Raw genomic sequence first — 19,301 nt, forward strand, 5'->3', positions numbered from 1 at the left:
GCTGCCTCCATTATATGCTTGACCTTTGCAGCAGTTGCCGCTGCGGAAGGACAGTTGAAGTCCTTTGGGTGGAGGCTGGGATGCCCTGTGGCTTTTGGAGCGTTTGAATCAGCTGTTGCTGGAGCGCTGTGTGCCGTTGGAACCGTTGCCAGAATCGCTCTGATCTGACACCAAAGCCATACAGAAATGGATTATCTCCTCTTAAGTGGAAGCATGGAGCAAGCTACTGATTATCCATCCCCATAGGGCTGACCAGAAGTCATTTCGGCTCCTAATGCGTAATGTGACAACGTCAGATCCTCTTGTGTGTGTTTGCTTTGCAGACACCGGGAGAAGACTGAAGCTTTGGAGTCCCATATCTTATATAGCCTGTGTAAATATTTGCTTACAGTACAGCTGTGTATGCTCCTGGGGGGTTCTCCTGTTTGTAATTTAAACCACTAGCCTGATTCTAGTGTGGCAGTAAGGTATAGAGCGTCAGCAGTAAGAGGAAGAAGGCTTTTCTGATATAAAGAAAAGCATTTGGGACTTGTTGGGTTCCCCACTGTGAGATGTTTTTAGAAGTGAGCATCTGCTGGGTTTTATGGTGTACATGGTCTCAGGTATGTTTATGGGCTTCATTGAGGAATTAGCATCTCCATCTGACAATGAGAGCCCTGGGAAAGCCGCAGAGCTGTGTGACTGTGGTGACATCTCATGCCACAGAAGCAGCTACAACAGTCAGGGCTTGAAGCATACCCCCCACACCACACTTCTTGCTTTGGGGTTTTTCTTCCCCTTTGGCTTGTCTCATCTTCACCAGGCGGTGCCCTCCCCTTCCCTCTCCCAGGTTAATAACATCAGTAGGATTAATGGTGACATCGAGGCTGCTTAAATGCTCAGTCCCATTTATTAAACTCGAACTTTCACCTCTTTTGCCCTTTCAGGCTGAAGTTTTCCATGCCAGGGGCTGTGCTGGCCAAGCAGTGCTTTGGGGAAATTGCTCAGCTGTTTTGAGGAATTGGAGCAGGGACAGGACATAGCTCATAACTCTTCCGCAGCGTTTCCGCTGTTCTGTTGCTTCCTGGATAAGCTTTCTTAGGTTTTTTTTCTTATTAAAGACACCTCCTGGATCTCTTGGAACACGAGTGTTGTGCCAGGCCTTTTCTGGGGGCAGAAATGGTCTGTTTTGTAGGCTGCTTGCAGTGATTGGGAAGGCAGAGCCCAAGCCCTAGTGAGCAGAGGAACTGCCGAGTCCAGTGGCTGCTCATTCCCTGCTCCTGTGTTTTACAAGGGCTTTTGCTGTTGCTCTTAACCCAGGTCTTGTCCCTTTCTTCTGTGCACTCTGGATTTAGGAAAGGCAAGCGAGGTTCTGCAGCCCTTGTTTTATGGGATATGTACGGGAGGTGAATGTGAGCTGGTTTGGCAATAGTTTTTAGTGTTCCCAATGCCCAAGCGACAGCGGGATTTGTACAAAACCATACAGCTTGAGCCAGAATCTGGGAAGCTATTGAATGCCAAGAGTCTTGTTTCTGATCTGCTCACCCTGACTTTTCCATTAGCATTTAAGATAAAGCAAATACGGAAGTGTAAAATGAAACCCCTTCAGGGCGATGAGCGGAACGAAACGAAATCCAAGCGGTGGAAGCAGCCAGTGGTCCCCAAGACTGTGGTGCACCCACCCCTGTTCTGTGCGGGGACCAGGCAGAGGGCCTGGAAGGGACTCCTGTCCGTGGGCCCCGTGTTTGTATTGGGTGCAGTGGCCACAAATCAAATGGGTATAAAGCACAATCATGCCATGCATCTTTAAAGCATCCCCTTTAAAGGGTGCCCTTTACCTTTGACTGTGAGTCCTATGTTACTCCTGGGTGCATGAATTGCTTCCACTACTGGCATGTGGTTGAATCTCGGTGATGGGTCATGGGGGGGATTGGCCAAATACCTTCAAAGCTGCTGAAAGTGGGGAACAAAACCCCTCTAGAACCCATTTCTGAGTGTAATTTTTGTTGTTCAGATAACCCCTGGCTTCCAGCCGCTGCCTCCAGGTGGGAGTTAGCAGGAAGGTGTGCCGGGACAGTGGAACACAGGGCAGGGAATGAGACAGAAGGGACCAGGGAAAGCTTTTCCTGGTCTCCTCCCTGCAGGCAGTGCGGAGGCAAATGGTGACAGATGAGCCCTGCAGGTGCCCAGCCTGCTGCTCCTATAGTTAGAATTTGGCAGAGCATCGGGGCGCTCTGCCTCACCGAAATAACTGCCCTTTGGGGACCTTCATCTCGCATTAACTTTCGGATTGGAAACCGCCTGCAAGAGCAGAGACCTGGGGCCTCATCCTGCTCCTGTGCCAGAGCACCCCGTGTCCGTGGCGCCCAGGACTGAGGGGTTGATTCTGACCTCTGCAGGTAAATCACAGAACCCCAGACTGGTTTGGGTTGGAAGGGACCTTAAAGCTCCTCCAGCTCCAACCCCTGCCACGGGCAGGGACACCTTCCACTAGAGCAGCTTGCTCCAAGCCCCTGTGTCCAACCTGGCCTTGAACACTGCCAGGGATGGGGCAGCCACAGCTTCTCCGAGCACAGGGACCCTGAGAGTGGAGACCTGCTGGACCTTTGATGCTTGCTGTGTGGTGTTCCTGCTCCTGCATCAATCTGTGTTGTGGAGAGAGCTCTGCCATTACAACCCATCCTCTGGTGTGCATGCTGGTGACAACTGCATCTTTAACACAGAAACAGTAGAGTGGTTTTGTCTATCTGCTGACACTCATGTCTAAATGAAGGCATGGCCTTGTTCTTCCCTCTCCAGGCACCAAAATTCATACCAACCAGCACAGAACATGATGTTGTTGAAGAAGCAATTGCTGAGATCTCGTCCTTCAGGCTTGGGGTCAGACCTGTGCTTACCCGGGGTAGGGATGGAGTGGTTTAGGGGAAGCAGGAGGGAGCAACCACCAACACACTTCCTTTAGTAAATCCCACTTGTGGGCTTTTGTTTGTGCTTTCCCACTCTCTGCAGCAATAATGAAGCACATTGTCTGCTGGCTCTGCCTGGAAGTTTGGTTATTCTTTGTTTTTGTGTAAGTGGCTCCTCTCCATCTGGAGGTTTTTAAGGAGGTTTGTAAACCACTGTGAGTTTTAGCCCTGTTCACTGAGAAGGGTGATGCTTACGCAACAGTGATGGGGACCAGGCTGCTGGTTTGGAAGATGTGGGAAGATGCTGAGGTCAGGTTATCTCAGGAGGAGGAGATCTCAAAGGAGGATGTGGGGTGGGGGCTCCTGCCCTGTAGGTTTAGGAGGGGGCTGAAGGAAACCGAAGTCTGGGTTTTGTAACTGGGCAACGGCTTCAGTAATGGGCAAACCCGCTTTGTGTATGGGCTTGGAGGGATCAGTCTTCTGCCATCTCAGGTCCAAGCTGTTCAGATCACAGGTAAACTGCTCTTTTGGGTTATTCTGTTCCAAAAGCCAAGATGAGGGCAGCTTGCTTTAGACATGGCTACAGGAAACATGCTCGGTGCTCTCTGGTTACTAATTGCTGTCAACCAGTCAATGAGCCATTGTTTGTCTGTTTAAAATTAACTCTCTCTTCCTCTTTCCTGCACATAGGAGCTGCCTCTATGTGCAAGCTGGGATTGCTTGTGTAGTCCTGGGGTCCCCTGGATGATGTTCTTTACTGTAAGGGTGGTGAGGCACTGGAATGGGTTGCCCAGGGAGGTTGTGAATGCTCCATCCCTGGCAGTGTTCAAGGCCAGGTTGGATGAAGCCTTGGGTGCCATGGTTTAGTGTGAGGTGTCCCTGCCCACGGCAGGGGGGGTGGAACTGAATGATCTTAAGGTCCTTTCCAACCCTGACTGTTCTATGATTCTGTGCCCTTTGATTTGGTGGTGGTTTGGGCTCTTGTAGTAGGCTTGGTGATAACCCACCAGTGCAGAGCTGGAGTGATTGCATTAGTGTTAAAGGTACTGTAATGTCTTAGCATTTGGCTGTTTGCATGCTGGATGTATGAATAAGAGAGGTGGCCCTAGCTACGGGAGCTCTGTGTGCAAAGATGAGGAGATGAGGGGAACTGAGGTAACGGGAGCAAGGAAGCCCCACTGTTCAGCAGCACAGGTTCTCCTCAAGCTCTTCAACAGCCGGAGGAAGGGAGGCTTGGAGAAATACGTATGTGTGAAATGTCTTACTGAGTGTCCCAGAAAGCTCCTCTGAATCGGGGGTATGCAGGAGGCAACCTGAAGGAGCTCACTTGCAGGTGATGGTTGCTGTTTGGGGTGGGAATTTGGTGTGTTATGGATGCGGGTCAGCAGGCTAAAGCAGCTGAGGGAGAGTCCATGTGTTTGAAAAGTCAGTTGAGATGGAGGAATGGGTGCAGTGAAAATAAGACATGGGCGGGGGAGTGGAGGCACGAGCGAGCAAACAGAGGGAAGAGAAGCAGCAGCAGGGGAGGTGCGTTGGGGAAGTTGAGTTGTGGTCGTGAGGATGGAAGAGCTGGGAATGATGAACCTGTTGCTCAGGGAGGAGGCAGCATGGGAGCAGCTGGAGAAACCCTCTATAGCTGAACCAGAACAGCACGTGTGAGTAGTGATGGTCCCTGGAAACAGAGATGAGGAGGCTGCGAAGTCGGCTCATCCCGCTATGTGGGATGCGGGATGGACCAGGAGGGGACATTTCTGTTGTCACTGCTTTCCTAATTTGTGGAATGACTGCGATGTGCAGCAGGATGCAGTGTGCTGCTCTTTGAATCACAGACAGCAAACTCCACACTCTTTTCCCCTCCCCTTTCATTAGTTCTTACTCTTCTAATGAGCTCGGTCTCAGTGTGATGGTGATGATCTCGCTCTGTGTGTTACCTTCTGCCCTGCTCTTTTGGGGTCCTGCCGGCCACAGCGTGCAGAGGAAGATTATGCTCTTGGGCCTTCCAGAAACAACAGGTTCTAGAAATCCTGGGTTTTGGTGGCTGGGATGATTTTTTCCTCTATGTTTTTTCCCTATGCCCAATTGTTGTTATTGTCTTGAAACCTTTCACTGATGAGGCAAAGTCTGGAGAGATGCTGTTTTCCCTCCCACCCCTCTTTAGAGTTCACATGTTGGGGCTGTTGCTGCGACACTGGCGTGATCTAAGCCTGTACTTCTTCAAACTGTGTGGAAGAGCTCTTCCCATGTCAGTAAGTGCTAACACATGTTTGAAAACAGGACAGAGAAACAGCTTGTGGATTCGCCCTGCCCTTCCTGAGTTCTTATTCAATAAATGTGTTAACGCTGCGTCTGCATCGGTTTCTCAACACTTCCGGAAGAAGGTTGTTAAGCCACGGTTTGTTTTTCCCTGGTGGAAATTACAAATGCACTATATGCAACAGAAGAAGTGAAGGCATACTCAAAATAATGAGGCACACTTTTCCTTTGGAGTCAGTGGCACGGCTCCGGATGGCTTCACCTTTGAGGTGAGAAGAGCTGTGAAACATCTGTCTCCTTCCCTCCGCATCCCTTTTTATCTGTCTGCATTGGGTTTTGCTTCGCGTGGTAGGAACCAGCTGCAGGGTGGAGTTTGCATCCACACAGCCAAGGCGCTGGGATCAGAGAATCAACCGCGTTGGAAAAGACCTTTAAGATCATCAAGTCCAACCATTACCTCAGTGGTGCCAGGACCACCACTCAAACATATCACTGCAGGCCTCATCTACACAGGTTTTGGGATGGTGCCTTCAGGGCTGTGGCTCAGGCAAGAGCATTCGTCTGGGAACACAAATTTGCTGTTGTGGATGTGTTATGAACAAACCATTTAATGAGAAAATGTAATTAATCTCTGGCAGGGTTCTGTACACGCTAGAAAACGTAATTGTCTATGCAGACAAGCAAATGAAAGGTTTTGGTAAGACAGACCGTCCTTAATGACCCGTAATCTGGAAAGCATATTAAGAGGATACCTGAAAAGCTGGGTGGCAAATTAGCTGAAACTAATTGTGTCTTTAAAAAGTCCCTCTTTGTGCTTGAGCCTGGCTTTTGTGTTTGGTAATCTCGCATCTACCTGGTGTCTGTGCTGTCACTTTGGAAACCTCAAGCAGAATAAGGCCAGTTGAAAACTCAGTTCTAAATTAAGCAGACCTGGTGCATGGGAAATGTGGCTTGTCCAGTGGCGCTGGGGAGCAGAATGGTGCGTGGTGGACCTGGTCTCCTTTTGGAGGGGCACCAGCACACCCAAGCATGGCCAAGGGATGGGCGTCTGTAGACAGCACACCGGCTCAACAGCCTTGCTGAGTTAAGACCCTTTGGGAGTCTTGGGTAAGGCTCTGCCTTTTCTCCACTTCAGTTAAGGGTTTTTTGGTGCTGAGCCCTGGGTCCCTTGTGGTTTGTCTCTTTGCAGTTGCTGAAGAGGAGCAAGTGGGGTGCCATGGAGCATTCCTGAAGATCAGGAAATGCAAGGCAAAGCTTTGCATCCTGTGGTGGTTAGCTATGGATTCAGCCTGGGGCTTGGCTGGAGGAGTAAAGGACATGAGGTCTATGGTCCTGCCGAGGGGCAGCCAATGGTGGCAGGAGGCAGCTCAGGCCAGGCGGTTTTGCTGCTGCTTCCTTTGTCACTAGCAGGCATAGGGAAACAACCAAACCTGCCTTTTGGTGAGGGTGAATGAGCCCCTCGATGTGGTCATCTAATTTCCAGGAGCTGCCTTTGATGAGGGTAGAACTGTGCCCTCCAGCAGCAGGCTCTCCTCATCAAAAGCCCTCTTGTATGTTAACCCCACTCTTGATGAACCTGAAAATGTTAGCAATGGCAAAACGTTGAGCCCCTTCTTACTTGGATGCTATTTTCAGATGAGACCTTTGGATCCAAGATTAAAAAGTACTGGGTACAAAAGCGGAAGGAAGTGGATGTGTTGTCTGTGTTTGCCCTGTGCCTGGAGTGATTGTGTGTAAGTAGCCTGTGTATCCACAGTATGGAAGAAAGGGTGTTTTTGAGTTATTCTGGCAGTGGAAGCTGATGTCATGTGGAAGCACCTCAGGGAGGTGCAGTGGTCTCCTGCACTGGGTTACTGGCAGGGCTGGTCTGCCCTTAAGATGCGAACAGGTAGCACATCTTATTACCTGGAAAAAGGGGAAATTGCCAAGTAACTACAGTTAAGTTTCCCACTGCGCTCTTTTATGGAAGTTGTTTTGTTGTTGTTTGGTTTGGTTTTTCCAGAACTCTTCCTGCAGGAATACCATGTCACATCCAGTCTTTCTTACAGCTTCACGATATAGAATCCCAGACTAGTTTGTGTTGGCAGGGACCCCTTCCACTAGAGCAGCTTGCTCCAAGCCCCTGTGTCCAACCTGGCCTTGAGCACTGCCAGGGATGGGGCAGCCCCAACTTCCTTGGGCAACCCCTTGAGTGTTGGACATTGAAATACTACCCTGAAATCAAACCTGTTAGAAGAATAAACAGGGCCCACAGCTGTAGATTCCTGCCTTTTCTATCTCTAAAAGTTAATTGCATTGGAAATGGCATCTTCCTTTGAGCATCAAAGACCGTAGCATCCATAGAGTTTATTTTGCAGTGGTCTTTCTTGTTGGTGTTAGGAAAGGTTTTGTGGCTCTGGTACCCTCTCCTGCACTCATCCTCCTGGGCACCACCACAAGGTATGAATGAGATGACTTTGCATCTGCAGGGCTTAGGTTGGGATGGGTTGAAGCTGTACAATGTGGACTTGCTCCTGTATCAGACTGGACCAGAGCTGGCTGAGCCGTGTTACCCCAGCACCTGCTCTGTGGTCCGTCCTCTCTGTGTACCCCAAACATCTCTCCACGCTCTGCACTTAGGAGAACCAGCCATGTGCTGCTCCTATGGGTTAGCTTGGGAAGCCCTTCCCAGTGGTGTGTTTGCCCACAGAGGGGCCAGCCCTTGTTCTGGGAGTTTAAACAAGATAACTGGAGGGCAAGGAGAGCCTGCCGTCCCTCCAGATAGCAGCATCTCAGAGAGCACCAGCAGACTATGGTTTGTCATCTGTGAGAAATGTTTGCGTTTGACAGCTTTTCACAGGAAGCCTGTCAGAGTGATAATTTAATGAGTACAGATTGCTTGCAACACAGCTGTAAAACGTGCTTTTACAGTGCTGTAAAATAAGCAACCGAGGCCTTTGTGTGTTTGCTTTCTTTGAGAACAAGTCAACTTCTAATACAAATAAAAGGTGGTCATTTATTTTGCCCAGCAAACAGTCAAGACATAAGCGAGGAGCCTGCCATGTTTCTTCTTGTGCTGGCAAGGTTAATGCTGGGTTATGTTGGTGGTTGCTGATCAGCTTGTTTCTGTGAAGGGGAGAACTAATATCTAATTAGATTGAGGGAGTTACTGGTCAGATGAGCATTGAAGTCATAAAAAGGGGTTTTGGGCTTGCTTCTCTTCATTGCAGAAATCTCTGCCCGTGGTTTGCACAGAGAAAAGCTCGATGCTCCTTCTGTGCCCAAGCTGAGGGAGACAGAAGCTGAGGATGCGCAGTTAGAGCGTGCCAACAGCTAGGGTAAAGCAGATCTATATTTATCACTTAATCTGTGCTGCTGACCAAGTGAAATGCTGTGCATTGCGTGGAGGAAGATACTGCTGCGAGTGTCCCACTGTTGGGTTCATCCTGCGGCCCCCCGTCCCCAGGGCTGTGCTGGGTATTCCTTCTTCCCACATTCCCAACCTCATCCATGTCCAGGAGCGTCGATGTGCCGGCAAGGCCATCCATGTGCCAAGCCACTGGCACCAGGGCATCCTATGGTTTGGGATGCAGGCATGTGCTGGTGGGAAGCCTCATGGGGCAGGAGGGTGGGTGCTGCCTCTGTGCTGCAAACATACAGACTCCTCTGTCCTCCTTCTCTCCTGATGTGGAAAGGGGCGCTTGGGAATGGGTGTTTCCTGCCTATGGAAGCGCTGGCTGCTGCTCGAGCCAGAGGTGATGGCTTCTTACCTACCTGGTGCCTTCTTCCACAGTGCTGTGTTGGGGCTTTAGAGGTGGCTGGGTTTGGGGGGAAGGTTTCCTTTCCTTTACCTTCCTTTTGGGGAAGGTAAATAAAGGTGTTTGCTGCTAATTAGGTTGTATTTTATTTTCAGGATAATTAACGAACATACCTGATTCTAACCCATGTGAAAAATTGCTAAGAGACCAAGTGCTCTAAAGCCCGGGTTCAGTTTATTCAACTTCCATTTTCGAGTATAACCAATAAATGAATTTGGGCAAGAGACTGAATTGATTATGGTAATATGGGTATATTACTTGAGGTGATTTTTGTGGCTTACAACAGTGCATTTGGGTTCCTTTAAACCAGTGGTTGGAGCTCTCTAATAAGATTTCCCATCAATAGAATTTTGAGATCTTAATTCTTTCTGAAGAGTTTGCTGGTGCATCTGCCAGCTCTTGTGCCTGGCAAAAAAAGCCTATTGAAATAAACAACTGATTTGGTGCTCCGAAAAGGTCTGAGCAAAGGAAGGAAGTGAGCCTTCAAAATGATGAAGTGAATTAGAAATTAATATACACCAAGCTAATCTCTATAGTATAAACTGCACCGAAAAAAACCCTTCCTGCAGAGGAAATGCCAGTCATGGGAACGAAAGTGGAGGTTCCTGCTGATATTGGACAGAGGACGTGTTGGGTGTTTGAAATCAATCTCTTCTTCCCTGGATCATTTCTCTTGTGCTCCTAAGAGGCTGTGTTATATACAGCCATGTCAGGCCCGGAGCGCCATGACTCTGCTGGTCAGGAACTCCAGGAATGTTTCAGTTTTTCCAGAAAATGTTTTCTGTGTTAGGCTTTGCTTGTCCTGGAGCACTTTGAAGACGGAAAGCTGAACTTGAGCATACTTTTAATACGTTTGAACAAGGTTTAAATTCACACTGGGCCAAAATAGCCCTCCCCCCTTCTCCTTCTAACAACTTCTGGCTCTAAACGCGGCTCCTTGGAGGATTAAAAAACCCCGGAGAGGCATGTTTTAATATAAAATATTTATTGACAGTGAGTCACAGAGGTCTCCATCCTCAATTGCTGGTGGCATGCATGAAATCATACCCTTCCTTGCTGGGACCGTGCGTGGTGGTGGAGGCTGTGCCCGCGCCCCGGGGTGTCGGTGTCCCCACGGACCTGGAGCAAGCAGGCGGTAGCACCACTGGCATGGGAGGGTTTGTCCTGGTAGCACCCACCCGTAGCTCCTTCCCAAGGCCATGGAGCGTGGAGTTTTGTTCCGAAATGGCCCAAATGTATTTGTGTCAATGGACTCTTCCATGGTTTGATTTTATTTTGCTTGTTACTTTACTTGCTTGTTACTTTACTTGCTTGTTACTTTACTTGCTTGTTACTTTACTTGCTTGTTACTTTACTTGCTTGTTACTTTACTTGCTTGTTACTTTACTTGCTTGTTACTTTACTTGCTTGTTACTTTACTTGCTTGTTACTTTACTTGCTTGTTACTTTACTTGCTTGTTACTTTACTTGCTTGTTACTTTACTTGCTTGTTACTTTACTTGCTTGTTACTTTACTTGCTTGTTACTTTACTTGCTTGTTACTTTACTTGCTTGTTACTTTACTTGCTTGTTACTTTACTTGCTTGTTACTTTACTTGCTTGTTACTTTACTTGCTTGTTACTTTACTTGCTTGTTACTTTACTTGCTTGTTACTTTACTTGCTTGTTACTTTACTTGCTTGTTACTTTACTTGCTTGTTACTTTACTTGCTTGTTACTTTACTTGCTTGTTACTTTACTTGCTTGTTACTTTACTTGCTTGTTACTTTACTTGCTTGTTACTTTACTTGCTTGTTACTTTACTTGCTTGTTACTTTACTTGCTTGTTACTTTACTTGCTTGTTACTTTACTTGCTTGTTACTTTACTTGCTTGTTACTTTACTTGCTTGTTACTTTACTTTTAACTCATCTACACCAAATCTCCTTGGCAAAGGGTTCGTGGTAATTGCAGAATCAGGGAATGGTTTGGGTTGAAGGCACCTTAAATCTCCTGACTTGTGTGATGGGATTCAGATTTGCATCGCAAGAGATTTCATTCTTGCAAGTCTTCCAGTCTGGAGAGGGTTGGTTTAGGAAGAGTAACCCAAAATGTTGAGGTCTAGAAATGGTGTGAAATTCTTTAGGGAGCCCTTTAACCTTCCATTTCATGCAGGCGATGGTCTCGTTGTGGTGAGTTTCCCAGCTCAGCAGTGCTTGTAGCATGTGCCAACACTCCTGTTCACCGGATCTTCTCTTCCCCTTCTAGAGTTCTTCAAGGAACTCCTCGAAAACGCGGAGAAGTCCCTGAACGACATGTTCGTGCGGACGTACGGCCGCTTGTACATGCAGAACTCGGAGCTGTTCAAGGACCTGTTTGTGGAGCTGAAGCGGTACTACGTCGGTGGCAACGTCAACCTGGAGGAGATGCTCAACGAGTTCTGGGCGCGCTTGCTGGAGCGCATGTTCCGGCTGGTGAACCCCCAGTACCACTTCACGGACGAGTACCTCGAGTGCGTCAGCAAGTACACGGAGCAGCTGAAGCCCTTCGGGGACGTGCCACGGAAGCTCAAGCTCCAAGTGACGCGAGCGTTCGTGGCTGCCCGCACCTTCGCGCAGGGCCTCGCCGTCGCAAGGGACGTTGTGAGCAAAGTGTCCGCGGTGAGCTCCGTGTTGTGGTTATTCCCATGTGATGGGTAGTGTCTTTCCCTGTTGTCCTGATTGGGTACCTAAAGGTGTTGGTGGCAGTTGAGTGCAGGTAGGACCAAAGTCTGTTGATGTAGGCTGTGCAAAGAATCATAGAATGGGTTGGGTTGGAAAGCACCTTAAGTTTGTCCGGTTCCAACCCCCTGCCATGGGCATGGGTGCCTCACACTAGACCATGTTGCCCAAGCTCCATCCAACCTGGCAGTTCTTCCAGGTTCATCCAGCCTCCAATTCTTCCTTATATCTAAGTTGAACTTCCCCTCTTTAAGTTTAAACCCATTACCACTTGTCCTAGCGCTACATTCGTGCATGGTAGGTTCACATTCTGGGGACACCACCATCCAGTGCTGCAGCCTGGCTGCTGGGATGCTCCCCAGCTTGATGCTGTCCTCCTGTCTAGGGAACAGCAACAAGCAGGAAATTAAATGCCTGCTGCAATGGAAATAACCATGTTTACTTGTGTAGTGGCCCTGTCTTCTTCTTAATATTGCCTTCAAATTACAGTGAGTCATGGATGCTATGGGCATCTATTATGGAGCAGCTGGTTATTTGCTCCTTGCTCCCAGGCATGGGGAGAGCAAACAGTGCTTTTATGATAACAGTAAGCCAGAGTCACATGCAGAGGGCAGGAGCCAGTTGTACTCAGTTCCACACATGCAGCACAAGTTAGACCCCAGACTTTTATGGTCAAGTCATTTGGGGGGGATCAAACAGCTGTGGTGTGTTGCTCTCTTGTATGTTTACCTCCCTGTTCTTAGAAACCACTTTGGAGTGGTTTAAATGGGGTGACGTTTTCTTTTGATATAAGATCTGTCTTTAATTTTAGTCTAAGGAGCAGGTGTAGTCAATAATCCCTTAAAGTGATGTGCAAGATAACAAATATTTGTGATTTCCTTTGAACAAACCCAGCTAATTTCCTGTGGGCTCCGGAAGATTTGGTACAATCATTGAATTGGGCAGAGAGAGGTTTACTTCCTCTCTACCTGCTTACGGAGTAATAAAACAGCAGGCTGAAAGAGCAGGCAGTAGCTTGAATCACCCAGGAAAGGGGAAAAAGGAAAGGCAAACCAGAAAAGAAAGGAGTTAAGGTATTTTTAGAAGCAGACTGCAGTTTTGGAGGCAGCAAAAGAAGCATCACTGAGGGATAACCATTGCAATTCCTTTGACTTGCAGGGATAATGTTAAAATACTGTCTTTCTGGAAAGGGGAAAAAGTCTGCTTCCATGCTAATTCTTCTTGAAAAATGAGAAAAAGCAGCCTGTGATAAGCCTGCATGTGTGTGATAGGGCAGAGGATATTAGCAAGGGCAGCGCTGCCATATCCAGGCTCCAGGGACAAGTTGTGCATTAGTGGTGGCGGATCCCTGGACACAATGACTCCCCATCTAATAGTGTGGGCTCTTGGGATAGACATGTATACGTGCCACTGGTTGAGGATGGCTGTTGTGGAGCTCCATGGGTGACATAGGGGTCCCTCTGATGAGACCATAAAATCCTTCAGCCTCAGGGACACTGTCCTGTGGTGGGAAGATGGGATGGTGCTGGGTGAGGCCAAGTGTGATGTCTCCATGCCAGGTCACTGGCCAAGACCTGTTGGTTGGGGTTTCAGCTTTGGTGGCTCCTGTTTCTGGCTCTGGGGCAGATGCTGTGCTCAGAGATTGGGGTTTTCGCTGCCGGATGTGGATGAAGTATTCGGGTGGGAAGTCTGTGTTAAGCCTTAGCGAGGTTTTAGGGAATGTGCAATCACTTGATAGGCAGTGAACGTGCATGGGTGGGGGATCGTGTTTATGCTCCATCTGCTCAGAATTCATCAAAACGTCTCCAGACTTGACACGGAACAGCGAGGGCTTCGGTCCCCTGCATCTGTTATGAATCAGAGTCATGGAGCTGAGGTGGTGTCGTGATTTCTCCTTCCCTTTGAAGATCCTTGAGTATAGAGTTGCTTTCAGCCCTAGAATGAATTGCTCGAGTGCGGAAAGCTACCCAGAGACCCACTCAGCTGCAAAAACAGCTCACGTGTCATGGACAATCGCAGTTCCTGCGCTTCCCACTTCACTGTCACAAGTTGCCCTGGAAATCCTGCAACAGATTGACTTTTCCAAGCAGTAGCCAAAGTCCCTGCTGCCGAATAAGCTTCGGTTGCAGCAGGAGAAGGAATAATAATCTCTTCTGTAGGGTTTTAATCTCATTCACTGGAAATCTAACATCACATTTCTGCAGGATACAATGGGAAACTCTATCTGCGAGTTTAAAAGCTGCTGTTTTTAAGCCTGCTGCTTTGCGGTTGTGTTTTGGGGCTTCCCACATTACATATAGATTAGCCCGGCTTTGCTGAGCTCTGTATAATGACTCTATTGACTTTGCTTCCTTATTATTTTTACTCGGGACTTGTAGTGGGATGGCTGCTTGTACCAGGGCTTAACTTGAGGGGTAAATCTTCTATTGATGAAAAAATGTCCAAAGTGATGCAAATGAGTTTTCCTTTTAGCACGGTTTGTAACAAGCAAGTTAAAAATGCTTAATTGAAAATCCTCAGGAGGAGAAATCCAAAGTACTGCAAGGCCCAGCTGCTCCTTACTTTCCTGGGGTGCTGTCAGGAGAGGGAAGAGCACTTTACAGCAGAACAGCCTTGATGGCTTTTTAATGATCCTGTGTGTTTTTACATCTTCGCTTGGGAGATGCGTTTAGAAAGGTATTGTGAGTTTGGGAGCGATGGGGGAAAAGAAGTGAGAATATTGAAAAGCTGCAAGTGTGCTTGATTGCTGAGCCAAAATGACTTTGAGTTCAGCCTTGGATGGCTCAGAACCTCTGTGCTGCTGCCCAAGCACGCACCAGAGAGAGAGCTATTGGGTTCTGAGAGAAAGCACAGATTTTGTTTCAGACTGTGTCTAAAAACCACAAAGTTTGTGATGCTCGAGTGTTCACCTCTCAAATTCCCTCCTTTGGACCCCAAAGGTACAAAATCCTCCAGTTCCATCCTGAACAGCCGGTCTGAGAAGAAATCCCAGGATGCTGTTTGTGCCTGCTGGAGATGTGTCCTGCATCTGAGGTGGGCTGCAAGGGGCTGGGGGCCTCCAGCCTTCCCCTCTGTTGCCTGCTGATGCTTGGTGCTTTCTGTGACCTTGCTGCCCCTGCCCTGGGGAGACGGAAATCTGCCCATCCCCTAATTGCTCGCTTGCTACTTAGCCCTTGACAAGCACTGAAATCAGCCGGGTTAAATTGCTGCCAGCAGTGACATTTCCTGCCCCAGCCAGGGCAGGGGAAAAGGAGCAAATACAGGCCAGAGCCCAGAGTGACCGAAGAAAGGATGAGAACCAGCAACTGGGCAGTTCTCAAGCTGCAGGGATGTTCCCATAATTACTTACAAGCGATTAAATCCACGGCCTGGTCGAGGGTCATAACACCTTTGAGGGCAAAGTGCCCTCAACTATAGGCACAGGATGGAGATCCCTGTTGTGGGGGGAGAAGAAGGTGGTGAAGTCAAGGGCTGAGCTCGGGAGGACCCTGCTTGCCCTGCAGGATGAGGTCAACAGCAGAGGCACGTGAAGGATGAAGGCACCCAACATCGAATCCCTGTGTTTGTGCTGCCATCTCTCCGTAGTGTTGCAGATGGGGACCTGCAGATGGGACCTCCTGCAGCCGCAGTGGTGGTGCGAGTTTTCTGCAGCCCCTCCAGGAGATTTATGCTGATGAACTGTTGTTTTGGAGTTCTTTCACCACTTTTTCCTCTTGCCCTTGTGTCTGATAGGTTGAGGAACTGCTGGGAGCACAGCTTCTATGAGGAATACACCTACCCCCCTTTGGCATCAAGAGACTGAGAGCCTAGAGGAAGCTGCAGGGATGTTTGCTCACGGGGGCTGGAGCAGGCTCAGCTTCCTTCGTATCAGCATTTCTCCCTTAATGAAGTGTGATGATAGCAGCCAAGTAGGGAATTTTCTTCAAACCGTTTATGGAAGAGAATTGCGGAGGGGACACTGGTGATTGCCTTCCCACAGCATTCCCAGAGCTGGAGCGAGAAGCCTAGAGCCTTAACTTCTTTTGATCTGAGCTGCGTCAGCTCTAGTGAAGCATCTGTCCATGGAGAGCAACTTGAAGCTCTGAGCCTGCATAAACCAACCTACCACTGACCTGTGTGAGCTCCCTTACCTCCAGCTGCATCTCCCGAGTCCTTTTTGGCATGGATGCTGGATGTGGACCAGACATTAGCTTGGGAGAATCATAGAATGGTTTAGGTTGGAAGGGACCTTAAAGCTCACCCAGCTCCAACCCCTGTCACAGGCAGGGACACCTTCCACTACTAGAGCAGCTTGCTCCAAGCCCCTGTGTCCAACCTGGCCTTGAACGCTGCCAGGGATGGGGTGAAGTGGTGCTAAAAGTAACAAACCAATGAATGAGTAAGAATTAAGGCCTGTAGGATAAAAAATGTTAAGACACAGAGATCCCATTAGAGTAAAAGTTATGCTCCTTGTGAGCACCATTGGTGTATCTAAAAGTTTAGTCAGAAAGCAAAGGTCCAATCTCCCCTTGGGTGGTTTTTGCCCTTGGTTTGACTTAAAGGGAATGTGACCTTAATCCTTTCTCCAGCAAGAAGTTCCTATTTCTATACCCAGTGACACTGGGCAACCTCTGGGCAAGAGCAAACCCTCCTGGGGAAGTGAGACAAATGAAATGTGTTGCTTGAATGTGTAGAGAGGAGCCGAGGTGGGGGGAGATGCTGCTGCTCCATTGGCAACTGGGAAACAGCCAGGAGGAGCCCTTTTAGCGTTGCAGAAGGACCTCCAGTGCTGTCCAGGTGGCAAGTTACAAGCCATGGGGCCAGACCGAGGGGCTGCTCTGCACAAGGACATCGCCTTCCGTATGCCAAGGGCAAACATCAATGCAGAAAACAATACCAAGCACTTCTCCACATCAAAGATGACCCTGAGAAGACCTGCCAAGAATGTGGCTGCATCTGCCTCAGCTCCAGCCATCTGAGGGTCTGCGCTAGGCATAGCCTTCAAAGCATGCTTGAGCAGGGTTTAAGGGGCTGAGAGTGCGCCTGGCTGCGGCTGTGGATTTGGAGCTGATGGCATCATGCAGGAGTGTTTCAGTCCACTGTTTTTTGGGAAGGTTTTTTGTTGGTTGGTTGGTTTTCCATTTCATTTTCCCTTTTTTTTTGTTGGTTGGGTGGTTCTTCCTTTCTTGCCTCCTGTCCCACTCTGTGGTTCTGCTGCTAATTTTGAGAGCATGGTGAAGGGATAACTAAGGAAGGTTTTGGGTGTAGCTGCCAAGATAAATGTTCTCCTTGGTTTGCTCATTAAAGCAAACAATGCTCCTGGGTATTTGCAGGGTGTCTGGGTCAGGGAGAGGCAGGTACTGGAGAACAGGCTTTGTGTGAGAGGCACGTTGGTCCTGGGGACACAGAGCAGGAGATGCTGACTTGGCACCCCGAGGTCCCCTCTGTTCCCCGTGGGCTGTGGGTGCTGATGGGGGAGACAAGCAAGACTCGCTCCCCTTTTGACACGTTAATATTACGACTGAGCAGGTTGAGCAACTGGTGGTGTGCTTCTTAGGAGCTCTGCTATTCCTCTTGCAGTGTCACATCATGTGGGGAAACAAGGTGTAAGTTGGAAATGAAGCATAAATGCACTCTTGAACTACTCCTTGCACAAGACAAAGCTGCAGCAGATGTCACCATCAGTGAATACCGAGGCACAGAGCTGCACAGTTCCCAAAATCCCCTCCTAAATATGCTCCTTTGTGCAAGGCTTTGGAGGCCCAAATGTGTGGTTGAACCAGATGCTTTTGAAATTATTCATGTGTTAGCACCAGGCCAGAAAATTGGTTAAAGGCGTAGTTAATTCCAAAACACTTTCATTGGAATATTTGGGGTGGGGAAGCAAACCAAGAGCCTCCCAAGTGATGATCTGCTTTGCAGTGAGCCGAGTGTCTGGACCAGTGTGTGCCAAGATGATGCTCTTGCACAACACCGAGGGAGGGAAGAAGTGATGCAAGGAAGGTTGTGTTGGTCCCAGAACACTTGTCTCAACGGGCATCTCACCTGGAGCATCCCACAGCCCCTTCAGTCAGCTTTGGAGTTAGCTTCGGAAATCAGGAAATCCATGCCACTGAGAAGTGATCCCTTTGGTCTTCCGTATCCAGTATCGCCCTGATTTTCATTTACGTATTTATTTTTGCAAAGGAAACAGTATAAATCAAAAGTGATTTCACCACAGTTTATTTTCAAGTTGCTGGATTTTTATGGGGTTTGGTGGCTGTGCTGCTGGCATGGCAACGCTGCCGTTGTGCAAGCTGGGAAAATAAAGCTGACAGGTTTCTAAATGTTGTTATTAACATTCTTAATGTTAACTTGAGGGTAGAGTGAGGGAACAGAATGTGGCTCTGGCTGGCTGGCAGCTGGTGGGAGCTCCCTGCAGGACCATCCATGGTTGGAGCTCTGTCATCCTTCCTCAGCTATTCCTTGCCTTAGGAAGAAGTGGGGATAAAGAAACCGGTTGCTTCTCTGAACTTGCAAGGACAGGTTTACTTTGAGTTGTGGTGGCTTTGTGGTAGGCTGTTAACAAGGCATTTCACTTGATAGCTGCGTATGTTAATGGTGGAGTTTCTACGGGATGTATGAATCCAGATGCAATTGCCAAGGAGCTGGAAAAGGCAAAGGATGTAAAGCAAAGCATTTCCCTTGCGGGAGACTGTGGCATGGGGTGGGTGTGACAAGGTACCAACAAAAACCAGATTGTACTGTACCAAGAGCATCTTATTTTTAAAAGAGCATGCTTGTACCTTCACCCATCAGGGTGAGCTGCGGGGGTGTTGTGGTTTAAACGCAGTGGAATGTAAAACCAGCGGGTTGAGATAAGAACAGTTTAGCAAGTAGAGTACAATATGATACTACTACTAATAATAATGATAAGGGGAAATAACAAGGGGAGAGAATGTAAAACTAAAAGGAGAAAGGGAAAACAAACCCTGGCCAGCAGCGATGCCCAATCCAACTGCTCAGCACCTGCTGACCGGTACATAGCCTGACTTGAGCAGCAGTTGGTCCTTTCCAGGTAACTCCCCCCACTTTATATCTTGGGCATGACTTGCTGTGGTATGGAACATCCCTTTGGATTGTGTGGGTCAGGCGTCCTGTCTCTGCTCCCTTCTGGCTTCTTGTGCCCCCCCTCACTGGCAGAACGTGAGACTGAACAGTCCTTGCTCAAGGTAAGTGCTACCAAGCAGCAACTGAACCATCAGTGTGTTACTAGCATCATTCCCAGACTAGAACCAAAGCACAGCACTGCAGCAGGTATTAGGAAGAGAATTACCTATCCCAGCTGAGACCAGCACAGGGAATATCTCAATAAATATGATGTGAGACATTCAAATTGTTTGCTTTTCACTTAATTCTTGGGGGTTGTGTGCAAATCTGTATTTTTAAGGAGCAAGATTGATAAGAATGTGAAGATTGGTGCCAGAACGCATCTGTTAGCAGCCTTTAATCTTCACGTTTCACAAAGCATAGAGATCTGGACAAATTGTAATTTACATGATGAAACCACAGGGTGATGGATTGCTGCAGTGGCGTGGAACTCCAGGCAAAGCAGATAAATTTCTCAAGATAAAAGGAAGGGGTTGGAGTGCATTTACTCCCATTAGAAGGTTTTACAGGCTCTGTGCACTGCAGGGTAGTACTACCTGC

General features: G+C 48.4%; 1 protein-coding gene across 2 annotated transcripts in view; it reads left to right on the forward strand.

Moving 5' to 3' along the window:
* Window positions 1-19,301, forward strand: part of GPC4 (glypican 4) — a 65,506-nt gene that overhangs the window by 30,670 nt on the left and 15,535 nt on the right. For both annotated transcript variants that reach the window (XM_062612745.1, XM_062612746.1), the window contains exon 3: window positions 11,182-11,573. In XM_062612745.1, the coding sequence (XP_062468729.1) occupies window positions 11,182-11,573 (392 nt within the window). The remainder of the gene's footprint in view (window positions 1-11,181; window positions 11,574-19,301) is intronic.

This window comes from Pezoporus occidentalis, unplaced genomic scaffold, assembly GCF_034315485.1.
Source record: "Pezoporus occidentalis ecotype Australia unplaced genomic scaffold, CSIRO_AGI_Poc_V1 ctg161, whole genome shotgun sequence".
In the NCBI taxonomy this organism is placed as follows: Eukaryota; Metazoa; Chordata; class Aves; order Psittaciformes; family Psittacidae; genus Pezoporus; species Pezoporus occidentalis.